The 24089-nt window shown below is 41.3% G+C and overlaps 1 protein-coding gene across 2 annotated transcripts in view; it reads right to left on the bottom strand.

The window, feature by feature from the left end:
- zswim8 (zinc finger, SWIM-type containing 8) overlaps positions 1 to 24089 on the bottom strand; it is an 88388-nt gene that overhangs the window by 27882 nt on the left and 36417 nt on the right. For both annotated transcript variants that reach the window (XM_047602346.1, XM_047602347.1), the window contains exons 9-16: positions 22082 to 22283; positions 18172 to 18347; positions 16763 to 18071; positions 11694 to 11825; positions 11322 to 11501; positions 9521 to 9704; positions 834 to 932; positions 559 to 683 (exon numbers count right to left, since the gene is read on the bottom strand). In XM_047602346.1, the coding sequence (XP_047458302.1) occupies positions 559 to 683; positions 834 to 932; positions 9521 to 9704; positions 11322 to 11501; positions 11694 to 11825; positions 16763 to 18071; positions 18172 to 18347; positions 22082 to 22283 (2407 nt within the window). The remainder of the gene's footprint in view (positions 1 to 558; positions 684 to 833; positions 933 to 9520; positions 9705 to 11321; positions 11502 to 11693; positions 11826 to 16762; positions 18072 to 18171; positions 18348 to 22081; positions 22284 to 24089) is intronic.

The following is a 24089-nucleotide window of genomic DNA, read 5'->3' as shown; positions in this document are numbered from 1 at the left end:
CTGCAGCTCTTTGGTTTTTAGACTGCTGCCAACTTGTAGTGTTATTTCAGCAAGTTTCTGTTTTACAGTTACAGTTAGGGACCTTCCCTTCTCTTGTGAAATATTTGTGACCCGATGACCTACACCTCAAAGAATCGTAATCGAGAATAATTTAGAACAGGAATCGAAACTGAGAATCGGAATTGGAATCATTAAAATTCAAACAATGACCAACCCTATCTGTAAGTGTGTAAAAAAAAGCATACAGCTGGCCACAACTCGTACCAGAAAAAAAATCAAGTGAGCTACAAATACCACATAACCCTGCAAACATACAGCAGCAAAGGACCACATCCCACCAACACATAACATTTAACAGTGGTAGAATGTACTCAAAATCAGAATGAAAATAACTACACTGCTCCTGTTTTGCTGATTAGAATTGTAAAGATTTGTATCCTTTTCTTTAACATTTAAATACATGAGAAAATGAAGTTACAATTTTAGTTGAAAATTTTAGTTGAGGTTATCCTGCGAAGGATAAGAAGGAGATCTGAATCACCACAAATCAGTCATTACCTTTTTGAGTTTGCTTTGGTCATCCTTATAGGTGATCATGAGAGCCAGTGCGAGATCACCCTTCACTCGTCTTGTCCCTTCACATAGCAAAGGATGCTCTGCCTCACTAACAGTTGTCTTCATACCTGCAGGGCACAACAGGTAGAGACAAGACGAAGGATATAGTAGAAAGTGTGTGGAAGATGATGAACACAATTATTAAATAGAGGAGATGAGGGAGAAGACAAGGAGGTACTGAGGAACATAGACAGAATCCAATTAAACAACAATCTTACCAAGTGCAGCCACAGAAGCCTCAAAGCCCAGCTCCTCATCTCCAGGCATCTCATTATTACGGTTGCGGCTGGGAGGACGGGAACCCGTAGGAGACACAACTGCACAAACAATACGGAAACAATAAAGGGATTCCTGAAGTGCTTATTTAAATACCACAATTCTGTCCTCAGAAATTACAAGGCAAAATTAGATTTTGTCAATTTATCATGATATGCATTCATTTTTGTTGAACTGAAGGAAATAATTTCATTATCCCTTAGGATACATAACTGCAACCCCACACAATTTGGACCTACGATTAGGGATCAGCATGGATAAGATTTTTTTGATACCGACGCCATTATTGATTCTGCTTATCGATCAGATTCTTTGTCGATTCCCTTATGAATTCCTACTGTGATTTTTTTGGTTTAGAAAAAGTAGGCGTTCATGGTTTTGTATAAACAACAGCAATTTTATTGATTTTCTAAACGAGATAAGTGCTTGTGTAAGTACACAAATAGGAAAGACTTAGCGATAGCTGCAATTGTTGACTGCACATTGTTGAACACATGGCACTCTTGGTATTTGATACTGTGCGTCGTCCACAAATGCTTCAGTATGTTGCTGGTGTTGCCTGCCTTGCTTGAAATTACAGTACTACATAAATTGCATATTGTGCTGTTATACAGCAGCTATTCATTAATACACAGGACAAGATGTTACAATCCCTTGTGTCATGATCTAAGGCAAAACTCTTTTAGAAGCCAGGTCCAACTGGACAACCAACCAGCAGACCAGTGGTCAGCTACTAACTAACCTAGCCAGCAGCAGTAGGTAATAGAGATGATGGGAATGTGACCACACTCGACCAGACATCTCTTCCTTCTGCCGAGGTCAGAAACGAGATACAATTAGCCCAGCCACAAAAATAAAACACTAGAAAACACCAGCTACTTAGCCTAGCCACCAGTTGTAGGTAAGAAATGATGGGAATGTGACCATACTCGACCAGGCATCTCTTCCTTCTGCCTATTGCAAAATAGCTCTATCACACACCAGCTAATTAGCCTAACTGCCAGCAGAAAGTAAGAAATGATGGGACATGCAACTATGCTTCAAACAACATTCCTCCCCTCTGCCAAGATCAGAATTTACACACAAGAAAAAACACCAGCAAACGAGCCTAACTAGCAACAGTGGGCAGTGTGCCGCACATCATTGGGGTTTTCAAGTAAAATAAGTATTGAACACATCACAATTTTTCATAGTAAACATATTTTGAAGTTTTCACCAGGTGATGGTAACAACCCAAGTAATCCATACATGGAAAGAAACCAAAACACAGAAGTTCAAAAATTAAGTTACGTGTAATAATGTAAAATAACAGAGGGAAAAAGAACAAATGCTGAAAGGGAGGTGGAAAAGGGGATGAAAAGCCAAAACACCAGCTGAAATCTATCAGTGATTAGAAAGCAAAACTGATGGCCTATAAAAAGGTGTGTAATTGCCAAAGTGTCACACAAAGAACATCTCATGATGGGTAAAAGCAAAGAACTCTCTAAAGACCTTTTCAACCTTATTGTTTCAAAACATTCTGATGGCATTGGTTACAGAAGGTTCTTCTGAACGTTCCACTGAGCACTGCTGGGGCCATAGTCCGGAAGTGGAAAGAACATTATTCGACCATAAACCGGCTATGACCAGGTGCTCCTCACAAGATTTCTGATAGAGGAGTGGAAAGAATTATCAGAGTTATCAAGAGTTGTCCAAGAGCCAAGGACCACTTGTGGAAAGCTTCAGAAAGACCTGGAATTAGCAGGTATAATTATTTCAAAGAAAATACTAAGGCCTGTATGCATGCTCACCACGCAAGAAAACGCATGTTGAAGCTTGTTTAAAATTTGCTGCACAGCATTTGGACAAGCCTGTGAAAACTCTTTGGATGCCATAACAAACACCATGTTTGGAAGACAAAATGCACTGCACATCACCTCAAAAACACCACACCAACAGTGAAGTTTGGTGATGGGAACATCATAATGTGGGGTTGTTTTTCTGCATATGGTACTCATATAATTGAAGGGAGAATGAATGGAAAAATATACTGAGACATTCTTGAGAAAAATGATGCCATTTACCAGAATGATGAAGATGAAACAAGGGTGGACATTTCAGCAAGACAATGGGCCTCATTCAATAATATGTGAGCAGAAATGTTCTTACTCTCCGCAAAAAAAAGTACTTGCGCAAAATCACTGTCAGATTCATGACACGTTCATACTGGCCAATTTTGTTCTCACTACCGTGTGCATGTTAGTAAATCAGAACCTTTCTAGATTGACAGGTGCGTATCCACGAACAGCAATTCTATTGATGAACTGCATAGAGTTTGTTAATGGAGCTTTCATGCGCACATGGGTGCAGTCAATTGCTCCAATAGTATTTGGCATTCCAGCAATGCCTTGAAAACCCCCCTTCACTTCACTCCAGCGTTGTTCGTCATAAGGGAATGTTAAGAAGACTGGCATTTGTTTATGATCCCATTTAACGCCTTCGGGATAGCACAGCTCAGAGTAGGTTGTAGAACCCATCCCAATCCGCTATTTCCCTCTGGAGTGTACCTGTAGCCAGGAAACCGAGGGCGGACAGGACTTGGCACCTGAGGAGGTACAGGGTGAGAACAGTGTGTCGGGTGATGGACATGCGGCTCCAAGGAATTGCACAGCTCCAGCAAAACATGCCTTGGCAGTCGGAAACGGCTCATAAGCCATTCTTCATTTTCGTCAAACGTGTTTTGACAGTCCATGAAGGTGTGCTCTCTCCTTAATGCACGGGCAGCGATATCTTCCAGCAAGGCTAGATCTGCCATCTCTTGGCTTCGTTGGAGGTAAATTGGACTCCTTTATATATCTTCCATACCAATTAATCCATGAAATCAACTACAGATGCGCACAGTCATAGTAATGCGAATCTTTCGGAATCACCTATCAATTATAGACCTAGAAACTATTTAATAAAGGCCAATAGTGTTACATTTCAATATGAACATTTTCATATGGTCTATTCTATTGTAAAATTAATAAACTATAACTAAATTGCTATGATTGACGAAATTATGAGGATGACACGACATTTACGTTTGGTCCATACATTAGTAAATTCAATTATTGTTATGATTAAAGCCTTTTTTTCTGATAAATTAGGTTTTAATATAGTATGTATTTATTTAAAAGGGTGTGTGTTAACATTTCCAAGGAAATTTCTTTCATCAATTGTGTGTACGCATGGTCTGAGGAAGTTCTAAATCTGTTATTGGAGAAGGAAAAAATTTAGGTAAGAAGAAATTGATGAATTCCAGATTTGTCCATCAAACGTGCCACAGTTTACGCACAGATTTGTGCATACGCACGGTTCGTAAATGAGGCCCAATGATCCCAAACGTAGAGCCAAGGAAACTCTTAACTGGTTTCAGAGAAAGAAAATAAAGCTGCTAGAATGGCCCAGCCAATCACCTGACTTAAGCTGGATTTCCATACACAGCCTACCTCTACACCACTCTGCACTGCCCACTTTAATGAGGGGCCAGAGGGAGACTTTTCTAGGTACTTTTAGTACCTCCTCTGTAGTCAGTCCGAAGAAGGTGAATTGAAGCCGAAAATGTGACATAAAACGCTGCTTGCTACTGATTGGTCAGGAAAAATCAAGGCCAGGTACAAAGCAGGATGTTTTGGTTTTGGTTTTCTCTACTAGAGATGAGTGTTTTTGACTAGTAGTAATCTGCACACTTTCAACTTTCTGCTCTCCTGTTGGTACATTTTTTAAATGATGACTGGAAAACTAATGTCATTCTGGACCAACCCGGAGGTGAGGGCTTTTCTGTCCTTGTTGGGAGAAGACAGTATACAGCAGGGGTTGGACGGGACCTCTCGGAATGACAAGGTTTTCCATCGGATCACGGCTGAGATGGCCAAACTTTGCTTTATCAGGACGGTGAAAGAAATGAAGGAGAAACTTCATAATCATAAATAAGGCCAAGGGGTACAACAGTACGAGTGGTACCCACTGAAAGGTCCCGAAATGGTATGAGGAGATGGACGCAATATACGGCCGCAGACCAGGGAGTGCCAGTAGGGAAGCTTGCCTTGAATCCATTCCACCGTCGGCGGAGTACTCCGCTAAATTTTTATCTTTCGTTACATTCATTGTGTTCTGATTGAAAGCTCATAACTGCATAACGGATTCTTTCATTCACTGGTTGTTGGAACATAACTTTACTGTGTAGCCCGCTGTTGCTAGTGGCAACAAGTGTGGGTGTGGCTAAAGCCCGCAAAACCTGGGGGAGTGGGGGTCACTCCTAAGCAATGGAGGTACTTAAAAGAAGCTGGGGCGGTGTGAGGCGGGGCAAAACTCAACTTTAGATATAACTTCGTGTAGCATAAATGTCATAGCCTCCGTTATCTGTCGCTGTCGCCGAGAGCCAGTGGGATATGGAGTGGCATTGTAAAGAGTGTCCTCAATGGAGAACTGTGTTGCAGTGGCGGTGGCTGAAGTTGACGCGCTTTTTGGGGGGCCTTTGCTCCATCAACACTTTGTCACACAGAACATTAACTGGTTAAGTAAATTTCTCATGTTGCTTTGGGTTGCAGACAGGACAGCGCGACAAACTTTGCAATCAATCTCCTGCTCCACGTCCGACAATTTGAATCCAAAATGTCTCCAAATTACCGAAGATGTCCTACGTTTCTTTTAAACTAAAGGCTCAGCCTCGCTTTCTGCCATGTTCTAAATCGCTCGTTCCACAATTGATCCACACACGTCACACGCTTGCTGAACGTGCACGTGCTTTTACAGCGAAGGAACTTGCAAACGCCGTGCAGCAGATTAATCGATTACAGTATTTTTATGATCGTGAGAAGCCAAAATCGAAATCGCGATCAAAATTTTATTAATCGTCCAGCAATAACTTTACACTAGTGGAGGAGAAAAGTCAAACAGCTGAGTGCAGCTTTTTCAAAGCGAGTGTCTCAAGGGGTTGTTCTGTTTTTGTTTTGGTGCAGCAAATCGGGGGTATTGCACAAAAGTCGTATAAAGACATCCGGGATAAGTGAGCAAGCTTGGCTTGACCAAACCTTGTTGATGCTTTATTGGATTAATTGGTTGCACGATTGCTGAGCCAGGATAAAAAGACGCTGCTTAATCAAACCAGGTGTGGATTGTTAGGTAAGTGCGTATTGCCGTTACTGTTAAGAAGACCACGAGATCAATCACAGAATCACAGGTAGGAAAATGGAACATGGACGCGCGTCGTACTTCACCGACACTGAACAAGAGCTGCTTGTTGGACAATATGAAGAATTAAAGAACATTATAAGAAAAAATGGCAACACCAGAGCAATTAAAAAGTAGAGGGAACAGCCCGACAGACAATAGTGGACCGGTTTAATGCGTAAGTAGCCTGAACATGTACAACTGATAAACTGTTCTCCATTGGAACGTTCATATATACAGTTAAAGGATGTGGAGCTGATTAGTCCATTAAATTGTTTTAGGTTTAATATGGCACATTGAAGTACATGTTACTCATGTTATATAGGGTATAATTAAGTTCAAAGAAATGATCTACTCTTCTGTTGAATCTATTTTCCCACAGTGTGTTCTGTTTCATTCATCATTTTTCTTAAAGAACAACCTTAGGACTGGGAAGCAGGTGAAACCCAAATACAAGAATATTATGCTGAAAATGTATTTCTATATGATTTTAACTGTCAAGAAAAAAGCACATAAAACTGACACCAGGGATGGTCCACCCAGCCAGGAGCTGACCCCAGCAGAGGGGCTGTCAGTGGATGTTAATAAAGGGGGGCCAGTGATGGAGGGGTCCATTGAGGGACTGTGATGGACTCAGTCCAAGCAACGGGAAGTAGCAGCTTCTTAAGGGGTTCAGTTCTACTAGAGATTAAACAGACTTGATAATATTATACTATCTGACTTAGAATTTTCTTGCAGTGTCTGGGGACATGGTTGCACTTTAGGAGCCACTAGAAGATGGACTCCAGAAAGCTTGAGGTATCATGTCAGTGTTGTGGAGATCTCCTGCTTATTTAGTACAAATCAATATAAAGTCAGTGATGTAATGCTACCAAAAATATGTGTTACAGGACCCAGAGACTGCACAGCCTCAAAAGCAGCCTGGTAACATTGAGTATATGCTGAAGTAAATCTACGTGATGCACAAATACTGCTGCTAATTGACATTTCTTCAAAAGAATTCACAGACTATAAGAATTCTGTACGGTATGAAGAACACCTGCAGTAACAGAAAGAGCTGGAAGAAGTCAAAATTCAGAGAGAAAAAGGCAATCTGGAACTGGTGGAGCTGGACATTAAAAGGAGAACGTTGGAAACTAGAGAAAGAGATCCAGAAACTGGAAAGGGGTGGAGTATTCCAGGGCAAACTGTAACTGTATTTGTGATGGGGTGTGTTACTTCTTGTGACTTTTGCTCTCTGTACTCCAGCTCAAAGCTGAAAAAATGGTGCTTGTAAATTCAGAATCAGAACTCTAGAGAATGTATCTAATGATGATGCATCATTTCTTAACCTACTGTACATTGTTACACACTCATATCCAAGATTCTTACAAATATACACCACACATTACACAAATATAAATACAGATATGCCATCATATCTTCATATTGCTTTGGACTTTCACCTTGATTCCAGTGTTGACTGATACTCTCAGACATTCCAGTACATTTGATGAAGGACTGTGTGCGTTTGCATAAAAATTTGGCAGCCATGTTGAAGTGTGTAAAAAATGCCGTGTAAGTGCAGAGGGCACATACTTTGTCCGATTTACATGGAACTTGGTGGATATGGTCTTCAGACCATATCCACCAAGTTTCATGTCTGAACTTCAAACTGTTTTGCTGCCAAACAGGAAGTAGGCCAATATCTCTGCGATGGATTGATGCATCGCCACTAAAGTTGGTGTATGGGCTCATGACGCCTTCCTGAGCAGGCATTGGCTTGCCTGCTATGCTGCAAGGACCCCCAACGCTGCGTGCAGCTTTAATTTCATTTAAATATTTGCACCAAGTTGCACTTTTATTTTATTTCAAAAATTAGAATGCAATGTTTACAAATGCTGTTAAAAGCTATGTGAGCTTTAAGTTTTAATAAAGTCACAGTATAACTTCACCTGTGGTCACATATTTTCCATCTTTCTTTTGGGGACCAGAATAGCTGTTGTACTGTGATGTTTTTAGATGTCAGTATCAAGCAAATTACATCCGCGTATTATTAACAACTTACAAAAACAAACCGGTATCAGCCGATCCAAAAAGGCATAACACACTTACAACACATGATCCATAACAACACACTGGTCCCATTTGCGCACTTGGTCCAGGAGTACAGCATCAGGAACAACCAGTTTCTGGAATACCTTCAACTCAAATCATCAATTCAAGCAAAATACAATATCAAAATCATTAACTTAGATTTACCCCCACCAACTTCGAACCTGATTGACATTCATCCAAAAAAGAAAGTCCTTCCAAAAATATATCAAATCTTTTTACAATCTGACACAGGCCTCTCCATACCTACATCCAAATGGGAAAAAGATCTGGCAATTGCTCCTGATGCTGACTTCTGGAAGTCCTTTCAAAAATGTACCAAATCTTCATACAATGTGACACAGCGCTACTTATACATAATTGGTGTACAATTTAATTATTATTGATCATTATTAATAATGTAATTTATCAGTAATAATGTACTTATTATTGCATTGTTGTTATATTTATAATCTGCTGGTAAACATGTAATTATCAAATGTAACACCATGAATGCACACGCACACAGACACAAACTGTTCACACTTTGTTCATAATAAAATAAAATATTTAAGATATTTAGCAGTGAACTGCTGTTGACCACTGACCACCACCAAACATCACTCGCAATCACACACCTGTGGAGTTCACACTGGGTGCAAGATGGGTTAAGTGTTTTGGTCAAGGACACAATGGTCAGACTAGGGATAGCCAAACTTTCGGTTACTGGACGACTGCTCTACTACTACTGGACCTCCTGATCTACTGCAGGCCAGGATACACATCTACATTGCAATGTAGAAAAGGTCATGATGTAAATTCATAAGAGGCGTAAATGTGGTTTCACATATACATTAAATATGTTAAACTTATCACTTTAAAATGTACGTGCCAAAATACATATGTTTATCACCTGCAGTGGTCTTATGTATGTAAAAAAAAAATGTGAAAAGATTCACTCCAAAGGTAACTGAGTTTTCTTTTAGATCACAGTGATGAGTGTTGGAATCTTAGTGTCTTGTTAACCTTGCAATATGAGCTTAGAACCTACCCGTACCGTGGCCCTTTTAGACAGCTTAGTATTAGTAAAATATAGTTGTTGAAAAAGGAATACCCTTTGTGCATTTAATAATAATCAGTTATTGACCCTCGTGGGAAAATAATTTCTCTGCATTTGAGTCATCCATTTGTACACACTCGGAGCAGGGGTTGGATGCTTGCTCAAAGCTGGAACTTAAAAAAATGTGCTTGTGAAGTTGACCTTTAAAAACCATACACAGTAGTAATCTAATTCATTTATAGAGTGCCAAATGAGAATAACTTCCCAACACTGAAACATGAAAAAAAAATAGCTGGTGCTTACCTGGGGTACACAGCACATCAAAGATGAAGCTGGCCAACATGAGAGGTAGGACAGGTCTGTAATCACAGAAGTTTCCATCCCTAAGCTGCTCCGCTCGCTCTCTTATGGCCAACATCTCCATCAGACCCAGAGGAATCTTCTTCAACAGAGCCACAACCTCAGATTCCTGGTAGGCCAGTTTCACCTGGTTTTCCGACACACACATCATAAAAACTAATGAGAAAAGATTTTGTCAATGCCACTTTGATCTCTAGATGGGGTTTGGATCTCAAGTAGAATATTGCTTCACTGAGGCACAATGGTTCCGAAGACCGCCATAAACTGCAACCAGAAATCTTTGTTGCATATCCTTCCCTGTCTCTTGTTCTTCACTTCAGGGAAATATGCTGAAAGCAGAATGTGCTGGGTACTAGTCCACAAAGTGGATCACACTTGAAGAGAGTCAGCTCAGCAACAACATTGCACAAGTAGACTAAACTTTACTGTGATGACAGCTAATGTGGGTAATGCTATAAAGGCAAATTTTTCTTTTAGAAACAGTTAATTAGACCTCTAATGTATTTTTTTTCTGTAACATTAAAAACATACCGGCCACTCTTACTACTCTACTCCCCATCACCAAGCGAAGTGAACTGCTTTTATCTGGTTATCAAAATTACCTAGTGATATGTTCAATAATTTAGAATTTGCTACTTCTGGTTATGACCTTGATTCATTTTATTAATCTAATGTCTCAGAGGAACCTGGATGGTGTCCTAAAATTCGAACAATCACAAATATGCATAACCAAAGTATCGTTTGACCTACACATGTTAACATAATCCCACCAAGTTAACAACCTTGCACCTCTTCATTTGCAGCTCTTCCTAACGTGACAGAACAGTAGCCAACAAAGATCTACTTTCAAGCCTTGTATTTATATTGCCTCCCTCCATATGGCAATGTTGCTATTGAATTATACAACCCATGTACTGCTTGTGATTCAACCAAATTAGTGTCTAAAATGCAATAACTTTTCCTTTGATTTCTTTTTTTTTTTTTTTTTTGTAATCAGACACTTTTAGGTTGTTTGAAAAATACCTGACATGTTTTCGACGGTAGGTTCTTCCATCTTCTTCAGAGGTGTCACTTGTTGTTACATGACATACCTATCAGCTGATATTTTCTGAGGCGGTGTCAACCTGTCGCAGCTTGATAGGTTGACCAGCCACTGAAAGATGTTGCACCAGGTGCATAAGAGGAAAAAAGTCCCCTTGTCCTGGTTCAGAGTTGTGTGGAATCGTTTCTTTATCTCCAGTTTCCATAATCTAGCATTGGTGCCTGTTGTTTTCTGTGCAGATGACTGCATTTCCAATCCATGATACGATTTTCCTGTTTGCTATGGCCCATTATTGCTGATTTCATTTTTACTTTTAATGCCTGTTGTTCTCTTGATTTGACCTGTCTGATTTACGTCACCTGATTCATCAGCTGATATATACGTCACATAACCGTGAGTGACACTTTGGAGAGGACGGAAGAACCTAGTCAAAATGTCAGGTATGTTTCAAACAACCTAAAAGTGTGATAAAAAAAGATATCAAAAGAAAAGCCATCCACTGCTTTATATAAATTACTTAATTTCAGTTATTCATTTAGTGGATATGATTGCACTGTTAAGAATTTTTACTGTTTTTTATAATTTAATGACCAACAACAGACACAAAAGTGTAACTCAACAGTTCAAAGCAACAAACTTTTTTGAATTGATTTCTGAGGTAAATATGCATACAGAATATGAATTTGTGTGAGTGAAAGAGACCTCCAGTGCTTTGGTAGATGCCGGTGGTCTCTGGAGTTCCAGGGAGAACATGCCGATGCTGAAGGCCAAGTTGTGGAGCTCTAGTCGCTCACTAAGAACAGTGAGGAGGAAGGCAGCTTTTGACAATGTATTAGTGGCCACCTGTGTTTGACGACTGGTTGACACTTTACTCTTCTTGCCCTAAATCCAAGAGATAAATAAAAAACAGTTATGTCAGAAGAGGAAACCATTAGTTCTGTCAAGCAAACAGACAGATCTCATATTTTGTAATTAAAAATAAAATAAAAAACAACATAAATATAAATAAGAAAAATATTTTCTTCATGACGAGATCTACAACAGAAGGACACATGTCAAAGTAACAATATCTACCTTAGTTTGTGGCTGTTCCACTTTCAAGTCCGGAGGGTTGGCCAACAGGTCTTTGGCAAGCTCTACAGCCAGACGGCAGGCCTCATTACTGTAGCCATGAGCATGAAGGGCTTCAGCACATGCAAATAGCACCTGAACATGCCACACAAAGCAACAACATGTAAGGAGGACTTTCATATCTGTGCTGCTGATTTTCCAATATTAGGAGTGCCAACCAGAGATAGTTAAAGAGTGTGCCCAAGACACTTTCGTGACTTTAATTTAAAATAATTTTTATATATACATATTTTTTATTCATCGCATCTAGTCCACTTATTCCATACATTTTTATGTACAACGTGCCAGCATCAGAAAATTGGTAGTACAGCAATCTATCCTATCATTCAAAATCAAACTATACAAGTATCCCATGTGCATTTAATAATAATAATCCTTTATCAATCCTTGATTGAAACAACTTTACCGTATTTGACCCATCTATTCGTTCAAAGTGTTCAAAAAAGAAAAATGGCCGGAGCAGTACTGGTGTCCCTCAAACCAGGGGTGCGCTGGAAAAGGAACTAATGATTGATGTTAAATGGAAAAATCATGCAAAAAAAAAATGCATTAAAAAATACAGGTACAGGCAGTCAAATGGGTTTGAAAAAGTAAAAGGCCTTTAATTTAATGGGCTGGAGTTATTAAAAAAAACACCATGACATATCGGCTTGCGCATTCTTCAGGGTGTGAAGACACAGTGAAAAAGAGTGATTATAGTTGCAATAACCACAGGTGTGCAGCATTAGGACATGCACCATTTTCCTTTCAGCCTCTAGGGGCATAGGTGAAAGTTACTCCCTCTCTCTGACCCATAGGAGCCTCACATGAAAGTCATTCTGACAAAATTTCCATGCTCAATGTGGATAAGAAATAATCAAGCACCCGATCACCCCCTGTATGGGGGACTGAGGTGAGATACGTGCACTACAGACAGTCTAAACGCATGACAGCATGCACCATTCCGAATATATAATACACCTATCAGGCACTGCCACCTAAATGAAACACAAATAAAATCCCAAGCAACTGTATAGAAACATGACGAAAACACGAATACAGCGAATATCTCATTTAGTGCTTCTACTAATCTCACCATTTCAAGATAGCCACACAAACCTGGTACCATATGAAAGCAGAGATGCTGTTGATTACAACAACGTCTGTCTCTTCACTGTGCGACAAAAACTTAGAGAGCTAGAAGCCAAAGAGTCGTGAAAATAACATTCGCAAAATCATAAAGTATGTCTTACCTTTTGTGATTAAACGTTATATTCCAAAAAACGCTCCTAATGGTTTTTCCTATGACTCTGCATCAGTTTTAAATTAATCATGGCCCGTTTGTTTACATGAAAAGGAAGAGGCTTCTAGGTTGGAGGGAAGGGTCGCTGACCATATGCAATCTTTGTGTTCACTCTGGATCGTTATTAGGGGTTGCTACGGTAAATATGGGCATGGCTTTCAGTTCTCCAGACTCGGATTGGTCGATAGAGGTGTCAATCATTAAAAATGACCAATTGGTTGTCGAGATATTCTCCTTTGAGTTTCACAGAACGTCTCCTTTTACACACGGTCTGTGTGAATGGGTCAAAACTGTTGTATTTATGTTTGGTGATATATCAGTGAAACTAAATTAGTTTTTCAGACTGGTACCTGAGAAAGGTCAAATGGCACATATGATGCCAAAATGTGACAAAAAGGTATAATTTGTGTGCTAAGGCTAGACTGGAGGTGACTCTCACTCAGTAAAAAGATCCAGTAGTTAGGCGTACAGCCCCCACGGTTAAAATAGGGAGGAAGTGGAATCCGAGAGATGCGGTTCAGGAAGCACAGGCTGCACTCAGACTTAGGGATATTATAGGGCATGTACAGCAAGGCCGTGGAGGCCTGGGATTGTGTGCAGGGAAACAGTGTTGCAGGCTAAGCAAGGACAGAGAGTGAACTGAGAGAGTGTAGAGAAAAGGAAGTTGTCTTGGAGAGAGCTGTGGAACATGGAGGCTAGTAGGCTTAGATTTATGATAGGGGCTATTTATGATGTGCTGCCATCTCTCCAGAACCTAAATCAGTGGTTAGGGGAGGATGCTGCCTGCCCACTTTGGTCTGGTGTATGCACGCCGGATTCCGGGATGCTGGAGTTCACTGTTAAGCCTTCTTGAGGTGTCGTGGGACCAACTTAACGAAACATCGGTGAAGGGAGGTAACCCCCTTTAAACCCCCAATGATGTGCCGCACACTGCACACTGCATACTGTTGTTGGCTAGGCTTGCTAGCTGGAGTTTTCTTGTGTGTTATTCCTGAAACCACCTCTCATTACCTCCGGCTGCTGATTAGGTTATGTAGCTGGTGTCTGGTTGTTTCTTTTTTCTGATATAGGCAGAAGGAAGAGGTGTTTGATTGGAGTGTGATCACATACCCATCATATCTTACCTGCTGCTAGTGGCTAGGCTATTTAGCTGGTGTTCTCTAGTGGTTTACTTCCATGGCTAGGCTTATTAGCTGGTGTCTGATAGTGTTTTATTTCTGATCCCAGCAGAAGGGAGCGGTCTGGTTAAAGGGTAGTCACATGTCCCACCACCTCTCATTACCTCATGCTGTGGACCAGGCTACGTAGCCGGTGTCTGGTTGCATCTTATTTCTGATATAGGCAGAAGGAAGAAATGTTTGGTTGGAGTGTGGTCACATTCCCATCATTTCTTACCTACTGCTGGTGGCTAGGCTAATAAGTTGGTGTTTTCTAGTTGTGGACTAGGCCACGTAGCTGGTGTCTGGTTGTATCTTGTTTCTGATATAGGCAGAAGGAAGAAATGTTTGGTTGGAGTGTGGTCACATTCCCATAATTTCTTACCTACTGCTGGTGGCTAGGCTAGTTAGTAGCTGACCAGTGGTCTGCTGGTTGGTTCTCCAGTTGGAGTGGGCTTCTAAAGGAGTTTTGCCTCAGATCATGGCACGTAACATTGTAACATCTCGTCCTGTGTATAAGGACGAGATGAGCTCCTGTGCAGCTAACTGTGTAATGTATATGTGATTCCACCGGGGCATAAATGGGCTAAAAAAACATCTCTTCTGCACAGTTACAAATCAGATTTTACATTACTAATTCTATCATACATACACACTTTATTGCACACATGCATATAGACATACCTTTTGTATTTTAAGGTTTTATATAACTTAATACTGCTTTTGTTTTCTCCCAACCTGCATGCCCCTTGTGTCCCACTCTTGTCAAGATGCCAGAAATGTGAATTTCTCAAAGAGATGAATAAAGTATCTATCTATCTATCTATCTATCTATCTATCTATCTATCTATCTATATGTATATATGTGTGTGTGTGTGTGTGTGTGTGTGTGTGTGTGTGTGTGTGTGTGTGTGTGTAATTTTTGCACAGGAGTTAGGATCCTCACTGACTAGTTTAGGAACATCTGGGACAAGAATGTCACTCCTGAAGACTGTGCCAAATTTCTGATTGCCAAAGTCCCGAAGAAAGGCAAGAAATCTACAAAACTGCAACAACCGTTGAGGCGTCACATTGCTGAGGCAGGAGCAGGCATGCTTCAGGAAAGGAAGAGGGTGTACCGACCAGATCTTCACAATAAGAAACATCATTACACATCTCTGGAGTGGAAAACCCATTATATAACAACTTTGTTGAATTCCGCAAAGATTTTGACAGCTTGCATTTTGACACCTTGTGGAAGGTGCAATTAAGAAGTTCCTCCAAAAATGACTGCCCGAAGAATTTGTTCTACCATCATTTCCATTAATCCGAGTGCAGTGTCACTGTCAGTGGCAACCCCACTGAATGGTCTCCAGTGGAATCTGGCATAGGCCAGGGATGTATCATCTCCCCTGTACTCTTGCTTATTGCCATTGACTGGATCATATCTAAGACCAGCCCAGAGGCTCTCTTCACCCAGCTAGAAGATCCAGTTGATGACCTTACTGTTCTTTCCACGAATCACACCCACCTACAAGAGAAGACTGACAGGTCTGACAGATTTGCACAACAAATCAGTCTGAACTTGAATACCTTCAAAACCCAAGTGATGTGCGTAAACTCTTCAACACCACATGCACCGATTTCTATGGATGGTAACCCTCTCGATTATGTCGAGGAGATTACATACCTGGGAAATCTCCTCAGTAAGGGTAATTCATCCAGCAGAGACATCAGTATAAGGCTCTGGAAAGCATGCAGCACATTTGCAAGTCTTCAGACCATCTAGAAATCCAACCAATATAGCCTCAAAGATCCATACAAAAAGACAAACTGTTGCAATGTGGCACTGGAAATTAAACATCTACGGCTCAGATGGATCGGACAGGTCCTAAATGGAGCAAAGCTGCATTCCCAAAGTAGCCCTGAGATGGATGCCACCTGGAAAGAAGGGAGACCAAAAACCACCTGGCAGAGAACTGAACTAAAGCCGGCAAACCGATGGTGGGGTGAGGAACAGCATGCTGCAAAGGATAGGACCAGGACCACCTCCCTCATCCTGTTTTTGGCCCCTTTCATGTGAAAAGAACATGCAGTTTTTTATACACCCAGTCAGCTGTTGTAACATATGAGCCCCTTTTGGGTTTTCACAAGAAACACATTTATCCATAACAGAATTTGCCTAAGTCCTTAACAGTGATCGTGGAGTCTGCTAAAAGGCGAAACATGTACAATACAGAATGAATGTGGATAGCCCTCAACGTGCTGGACATACTCGTTCAATTCTTAATGGGAGATAAGCATTGATGAACTGGGGTTTTAATACAGGAACTGCTATTTGTTGTTTCTACTCGATCAGGTTTTGTTCCTTTTTTCTGGATAAGCACCTTACATTTAATGGGCTATTGTTGTCACAAATCCCTGTGACTGGCTCAGCAATATATTGGAAAATAGACAAGTGATGAGATTGGTTGAAAGTGTAGACCCTCAACCTCTGATTTACGTTACACTTTACTCTTTTGCAACTTTTGCTATATACACTCCAAACCTACTGATTTTTCTCTTGCTGCAGACCTTGGTTCTTCCTTCCTTACCTCCATTCGTCCCTCCTGTTCAAGAGGTTTTATCCCAGCAAAGATGTCTGGCTCCTCCTCCAGGTGGTTGTCAACCAATTGTCGGTCTGCTCCCTCTTCTGAGGCAACATTCAGGTAGTATGCCTGATAGTCATCCTCGCCCACAGGTTCTCCTTCTGCAGCTCCACCTATTGATTCTGTTCCTGGGTTAGCTGCTCCTGAAGCAGCTGCACCACTTCCTGCTACTCCAGTCAAAGCCACCTCTCTGCAACTGCATGATAACTTGTAAGATGGTTGAATGGAGCCTGCTTTTCCTGTCACTATGGACACAGAAGGTTGGTTACTTCCACCAGAATCTACGGCTTCATCCGAGTTCGTCAAAGGTTCCGCCACCTCTGCTCCCTTTTCATTGCCACAGGGCACATCCACAACTACCACCAAGGAATCTTTGGAAGGGAGGCACATTGAAGCAGGTTCTACAGCAAGTGTAGCTGCGGTATGGCTGATGCGCTTTGTTTCAAAAATCATGCTCCCTCCGCTGATGCTATGCTTTCGTAAGTCTCTGAGTAGTGGGCTAGGGGAGGGAAGAATGTCTGGTTGTAGGGGGAGAAACTCAAAGGTGTTGCTGGCCTCAGCCCCCAGAGCAAGACTGCAGCCATCATCAAGGTTGAGCTCAGCCATGTCTGGCTCCAGGGAGCTATCCTCACTACTGGTTCTCCGCTTGGCACTTGCATGTTTACTACTTCCTAAATTTCCACTTCCTCCAGGACTTCCTACACACGGCCCCTTTCCACCTCCCTGTGTCAGCTTCAGCTTCCCTCCAGAAGTCGAGCCGGGCCCTTTGTACGTACACTTCCCGCCTCCATCTTCTAGTGACAGTGAGACGCTCCCTCCTAGTCGAACTAGCATCCCTCCTCCTCCATTTACTGAAAGACCTTTCCTCTTGGTCAGAATGGTTTCTTTTGGTCGCACTGCCACATCCTGTTGTGAAAAGTTACCACTACTTCTTCCTTTATAGTCTCCCCCAGCTCCACATTCAATTCTGGCTCCTCCTCCTGAATCACAAAATTCTCCCACTACGGCAGTAGCTTTGACTCCTCTCTGGTGTGGCAGTCCCCTGGACCAGATGAATGTCCCACTCTTCTTGTCCACACTGCAGTAAGTGATGCCTTCCAGTGGGTATGCCACCTCCCAGTTGAAATAGCAAGACTCCAGAGCTGGCTTGAAGCCTTGAAACAGTTTATCCAGGGATTTGCGATGTTGTCCCCGCTTCACTATCTCTATAACTTTCAAGTGCCACTGCTTCAGCTGTCCTGCCAGTTCCAAGCGCCTAGAAAAGAACACACAAAGTCTGTATATTAAACCTGAGTCCATAACATCCCCATGTAACATATTTTGACTAAATTCTCAGACTGTGTCAGTGGGCTAACCTGCAGGGATTCATGGTGGGGTCGAGCACTGCCAGCCTCCATAGAACCACCATCTCATCACACATGCTAGCACAGGCATGAGCTGCCACTTCTGACTGGCCGTTACTGCGTCCAGTGTGGCCGCTGGCACTGCTGTGGGATGCTGATGTCCGAACACTGTACCACCAGCTGATGATCTGAACAGACACAAACAAAAATTAGGTGTGTGTGTAAAAGAATATTGAGTATTTAATAAGTACTCATAACCTTTATTACCCATATAGATTTTGTATAAGAGCAGAAATCTCCATTGACAGCATCAACATCAAGTTGTACATATAGTTTCAAAAAGGTCATACATTCAGAGAGAATATAGGGAGAATTAATTCCAGTTCGATGTATTCATCACTTTGTTCATTAGGTTTGAGTGTACTAGTTGAGTTTTCCATTTGCAGTTGTGTAAGCCAAATTTTTGTGCCGACAGGCTGACAAATGATAAAATACTGTGTTCTGCACAATATCATATCATGTTACGTAATTCCCACAATTGCTATAATATGATATTCTCTGACAGCTCCAAAGTACTGCAGAACTCAACGTGCAACATGCGCGGATTACACCATCAAAAGCATGTGTGCACAGGTGCGTCCATACTGTTATATAATTGTGCTGCAAACACTAGGTGTGTACATGCCCATGGGCTGCTGATTCTATTGTATGCTGTGGTGTTTCTTAGAATTACTCTGTCCTTTTTAACTGAAATAGTTCAGCAGTTGCAGCCATCTTACTGCCCCCTAGATAGCACCCTACCTAATCTTCTCAAGGAGATTTTTTTTTTTTTTTTTAATTCCCCTGGGTCATGTATTGTGGACCTTATTAATTCTTCTAATGCCTTGCACTCTCTCTGCTCTGTCTAACTTCAAACCTATTTCCAAGCTCCCTTTTTTGTTAGAGGTATTAGATAAGATAGTTTAAGGCCCACTGCAGACATAGCTCAACTTGCATGGTTTTTCTGAGAAGTTCCAGTCGGGTTTAAAATCATGCTCAGCACAGGAACTGACCTTTTAGGAGTTTTTAATGACCTGCTTTGGACTGTTGATTCTGGTAACCCTGCTGTCCTGGTTCTCTTGGATCTTACACCTTTATGTCATGTTTCGACTTGTGTGTAGGCATTAAAGGCCCTAAAATAGTAAAATAGTTCTAGTCCTGGATCAGCCAGGAGTTTCTCTGCTGGGCCAATATTCCTCAATGGGATCCCCCCTTAGATGTGGCATTCCTCAAGGGTCTATCTTGGGCCCCATTCATTTTTTATTGTACATGCCGCCCTTGGAGTCAATTTTTAAAAGGCATATCATCTCATTTTAAAAAAAATGATCTGCCAATACAGACAAACACAATGCCTCTATAAAGGCTTTGCTGAATTTTCGGAAGGATGTGCACACTAAATTAATCTAAACAAAGGCAAAACTGAAATCACACCATCTGGTCAACCTAATGTCTTAATAGGAGGATAGAAGGCTGATGGTACTGTCAAAACCATCTGGCACCCTGGTCAAAGAAACCTCGGTGTGATTGTTAAATTTTATCAGCAGATTAGTTCAGTAGTCAAGACAAGCTTTTTTTAAATTAGTCCTACCTCCCACCATATTTTGAGGGGGGGCGTTGAGAGGATTATACATGCTTTTATTACTTCTCATTTAGACTACTGTAACTCTGTACAGGCTGTACAGAATGTAGCAGCCCGTCTTTTAACTAGGAAAAAATGACGAGACCACATTATACCAGCACCGGCATCCCTACACTGGCTTCTGGTTCATTTTAAGATTAATTTTAAATTTTTACTACTAGTTTTTAAGAGTCTTAATGGCCGGGCATTATTACCTGTCAGTACTACTTCTTTGCCACACTCCAGCCAGAGCACTGCAATCAACAGACCAGCTGTTACTGGACCTCTCTAGAGCCAGGCTCAGAAACAATTTGGGGGTGACAGAAAAGGTTCTGTCACCCCCAAATTCTAGAACACCCTACACTTTTATATCAAAGCTGCCCAGAGTTCAGAGCATTTTAAATCTTTGTTGAAACCCCACTTCTTCTCGCTGGCCTTCAGTCCAAGTTGAGTAGGATATTTTGGCTTAATTATTCAAACACCGTTTTCATTGACAGTTTTACTTTAGTTTTATTTGATGTTTTATTGCCTATTTTAGGTCATAATTATTTCTGTTATATTAACAGAGATTACTGATTTATTTCTATTTGTGTGGCATGTACAGCACTCAAATGAGGTTGTTTTTAAATGTGCTTTTGAAAAAAACTTGACTTTGTCTTTGTCCATCACGTAAGTGTATTGCATCACTTCCTGTTTCTGCGGCACTGCTGCTGTGTTTGCTTACAGACTGTTTCTTCCAAATCACAAACACCTTCTCTGTATAAGCAGTATAAGCTGTATAACCTTCCCCTGTTTTCAGTCAACTCCACCACGTGTATTCTATAACTGTTGCTATAACTCGTGAATCTCGTCTCCACTTAATTAACTTTGGTCTGTTAGCTCTAGCAGTTAGCTACAGCTACTCTCTCACTCTTTGTTTTAACTTCTCTCTCCCACTTGTCTTGTCACATGTTTAGTCACACCTCCTCTTGGTGGTAATGGTACTTGTAATGAATGTAGTTTATTTGTAGCTTTGGAGGCGAGGCTTTCTGAATTGGAAGCATGGCTCCACACCATGGAAAAAAACTATAGCTAGCCAGTACCCCTGCAGATAACAAGCAGCCAGGAAACCAGGGGGGTGATGGTACGAAGGATGTATAGTCCTACCCAGCCCACACAGCATCACCAACCCCTTCACATTTCAAACCAGTGACCATAGTTAGATGCATTCCAGGGGCCAGAGCGGGCAACACTAAATCTTACCTGACTGTTGGCTAATGCTAAGGCTCTACTTTTAAGGTTAGGCTCAAGACTTTCCTTTTTGACAAAGCTTATAGATAGGGCTGGACTTAATGATCCTTTAGTTATGCTGCTATAGGCCTAGGTGGCTGGGGACGATGCACTAAGGACAAAGTTTCTATTGCTAACCTCTGTGTCTGTAGTTGTCTCTGTTCCTCTGCCCAATCTGACCAATGATGACATGTTTAGCTTAGCTAGTTATCTAGGTGGTGCCTAGGCAACAACATGGCCTACATTGACAACTGGAACTACTTGTGGGGAAAACCTGTTCTGACTAGGCGAGATGGAGTTCACCCCACCTTGGTGCTTCTTTTATCTGTAGGAATTTGGTCAGTTTTATTAACCCCCCAAAAACATAGCAATCAGGCAGAGTTGCAGTCTTACACACTTCTCTTTCGCTTCTCTATTACTGTCTCACATCCAAAACTCTCCAAACTGTTGTATACTGTCTGCTCCCAGATTTTTTTAATTTGAAAAACAACAAAAGAGAAGTTATTCATATGGACCTTATACAAAGTAATACAAATTCACTAGACAAATTCTCAACAGAGAAATAAGGAAAGTAAGTGTGTTTTTTAAAATCTCTCATCTAAATCTCTTATCAAATAACTGATTTGATAACTGATCATCAAATTGATCTATTTAGTTTGACTGAATATAGCTGCAGGATGATGACTATGTCAGTTTAACTGAGTCCACGCCACCCAGTCACCCCCACTTTGGCCTAGGTTTTTGGTTTCCTTTATAAAAAAAAAAAAAAATGGCATTGACATTTCCTTAGTTGTTTGCATTTTTAGTATTTTCCCTCGAGTGACCTGCTTTGAGTTTGTAAATTGCACACATTGAAGTCCTCTGCGATATCTACAGTAATATCATTTACTGTCCTCACGATTGTGAATACTGACACTAAAACCATTAATTTTAGTCAGCAATGCTTTATTTTCCATGTCTCAAGCTCATTTCATGTCACAATCAGACACATTATACCTGTTCATAGGTGAGGCACTGTTCAGTGAGGATCTCAAGCAGTGGGGCAGCATTGCTGTCTCGTCTCTTAAACATCTCCCTTACAATGGACAGAAGGTTCCAGATACCTTCTGGCTCTCGACCCCTCAGAGGTCGCAGCAGACAAGCCCACTCAGCAGCTGCTGGTGGTTCCGTGGATGAGAGGTACATTGAGTTTACATCGCTGTGAAAAACACACAAACACAAGGGATTTTATCTAATTAACAGTGAGGTACTTTAATCCGGAAAAAAGCGAGTTAGAATAAAAAATAAAGTTCACAGATCAACTACCGTTACCCTGCTAATCATATTTTTTAGGAGAAAGACACTTTTGTGTTATCTGAAGTTACTGGAGTTACATGACACACGCTAAAGGTATATACTACACAGTGGTTTGGCTTTCTACAGGCAATACAAGTAGTAGGTGTTCTGGTATTGTTACATAAACCAAATAATAAATAATGCAATAACTTTTAAATAAAGGGCTAATGGCATAATGGCATAATCATATGCATGGTTAGCTTTAGCTAAAGTCTTGAAGTAATACATTGAGAAAAACTAGAAAATTCCCTCTGTCAACATGGGAATTAGCACACTTTGCCTACATTTAGCACAATTAGTTATGGTTAGCACAGTTAGCTTACAGTGAGCACAGTTAACCCACATGACGCACACTTAACCCACATGTCGCACAGTTAGCTTATGGTTAGCACAGTTAGCCTGTGTGTGAGAGAGTAATGCGCGCTTACGTGTGCATCCTACTACTCTTCCTGCGTGTATCTGTAACTGTAGCCTGTGTGTTTGTGTGTGCATGAGTGTAAGTGTGTTTATGTGTGTGTATGTATGTGGCGCGCTTACGTGCACATGTGTGTGTAACGGTAGTAACATAAAGTTACTTGTGTGTTTGTGTGTGCATGTGCGTGGCGCGCTTGAGCGCGCGCCTGTGTGTATGTCTCTGTGAGAGTAATGCGCGGTGTTTGTGCACCCTACTACTCTTCCTGTGTGTGTCTGTAACTCGTGACCTACTCCTAACTGTATCTGTAATAACATAAAGTTACCTGTGTGTTTGTGTGTGCATGTGTGTGGCACGCGTGCCCGAGTGTGTGTGTGTAACTGTAATAACATAAAGTTACCTGTGTGTGTATGTGTGTGGCACACTTGCGTGCGCCTGTGCATATGTCTGTAATTACAAAGTTACCTGTGTGGGTGGGGAGGTGTGTGTGGTAGTGTGTATTGTTGCAATATAAATGTATGGGACACAGGGATCAGCTGTATTAACAGCAGAGACATCAGAGGAGTCCCTGATTAACGAATTGGTCTCAGCTGTGGCCCAGAGCTGCGGCTCAGGGGTTGCCGTGGCAACTCAGTGGTCGTCAATGACGACAGAAGTGCGCCGAGCCGGGACACAGAGAAGAGCTGGATTTTCCCACTTTTCGCTGGTCTCACATTTTGGCTTACTGTGACAAAACGGTAGCTCCTATCAGAAAAACAAGCAGACCGTGGGCGCCTTTCTGAAGACTTTGATATATTATTTGTCCTTGTAGAGTAAATATTTTGGACACACTTGCAAGGTCCCTTCTGCCTGTCTGACCAAATCTTTACATTACAGTGAATGGAGAATAGACAGGTACTTTACCGCGAACAAAGGCTCGCAGTTTAAATTCTGTACGTCTCATTGCTTTGCCGAGCACATTGTGAGAGACACAACAAGTTTGTCTGAAACTGTGGAAATAATCATGTGTGTAGTGTGTAAATTGTGGCCAGGACGAGCATGGAAAGAGAAAAATTTCAGGCGATTTCACACATGTTCTCTCACTCTAAGTACCAACATTCCGCACTCTAAAAGTTTTTTTGAAAAAGATCATGGTCATTGAACAGTGAACAGCTCAAAGAAGAAACATGTGGGATAACAATAGGCTGTGCCCCAAGCCTCCAGTCTACAGCATAGCTTGCCCCATAGCCCCTAATAATAAGAAGAAACACGCGTGAT

The sequence above is a fragment of the Mugil cephalus genome, chromosome 13, assembly GCF_022458985.1.
Source record: "Mugil cephalus isolate CIBA_MC_2020 chromosome 13, CIBA_Mcephalus_1.1, whole genome shotgun sequence".
In the NCBI taxonomy this organism is placed as follows: Eukaryota; Metazoa; Chordata; class Actinopteri; order Mugiliformes; family Mugilidae; genus Mugil; species Mugil cephalus.
This window is presented reverse-complemented; position numbering and strand designations above follow the sequence as displayed.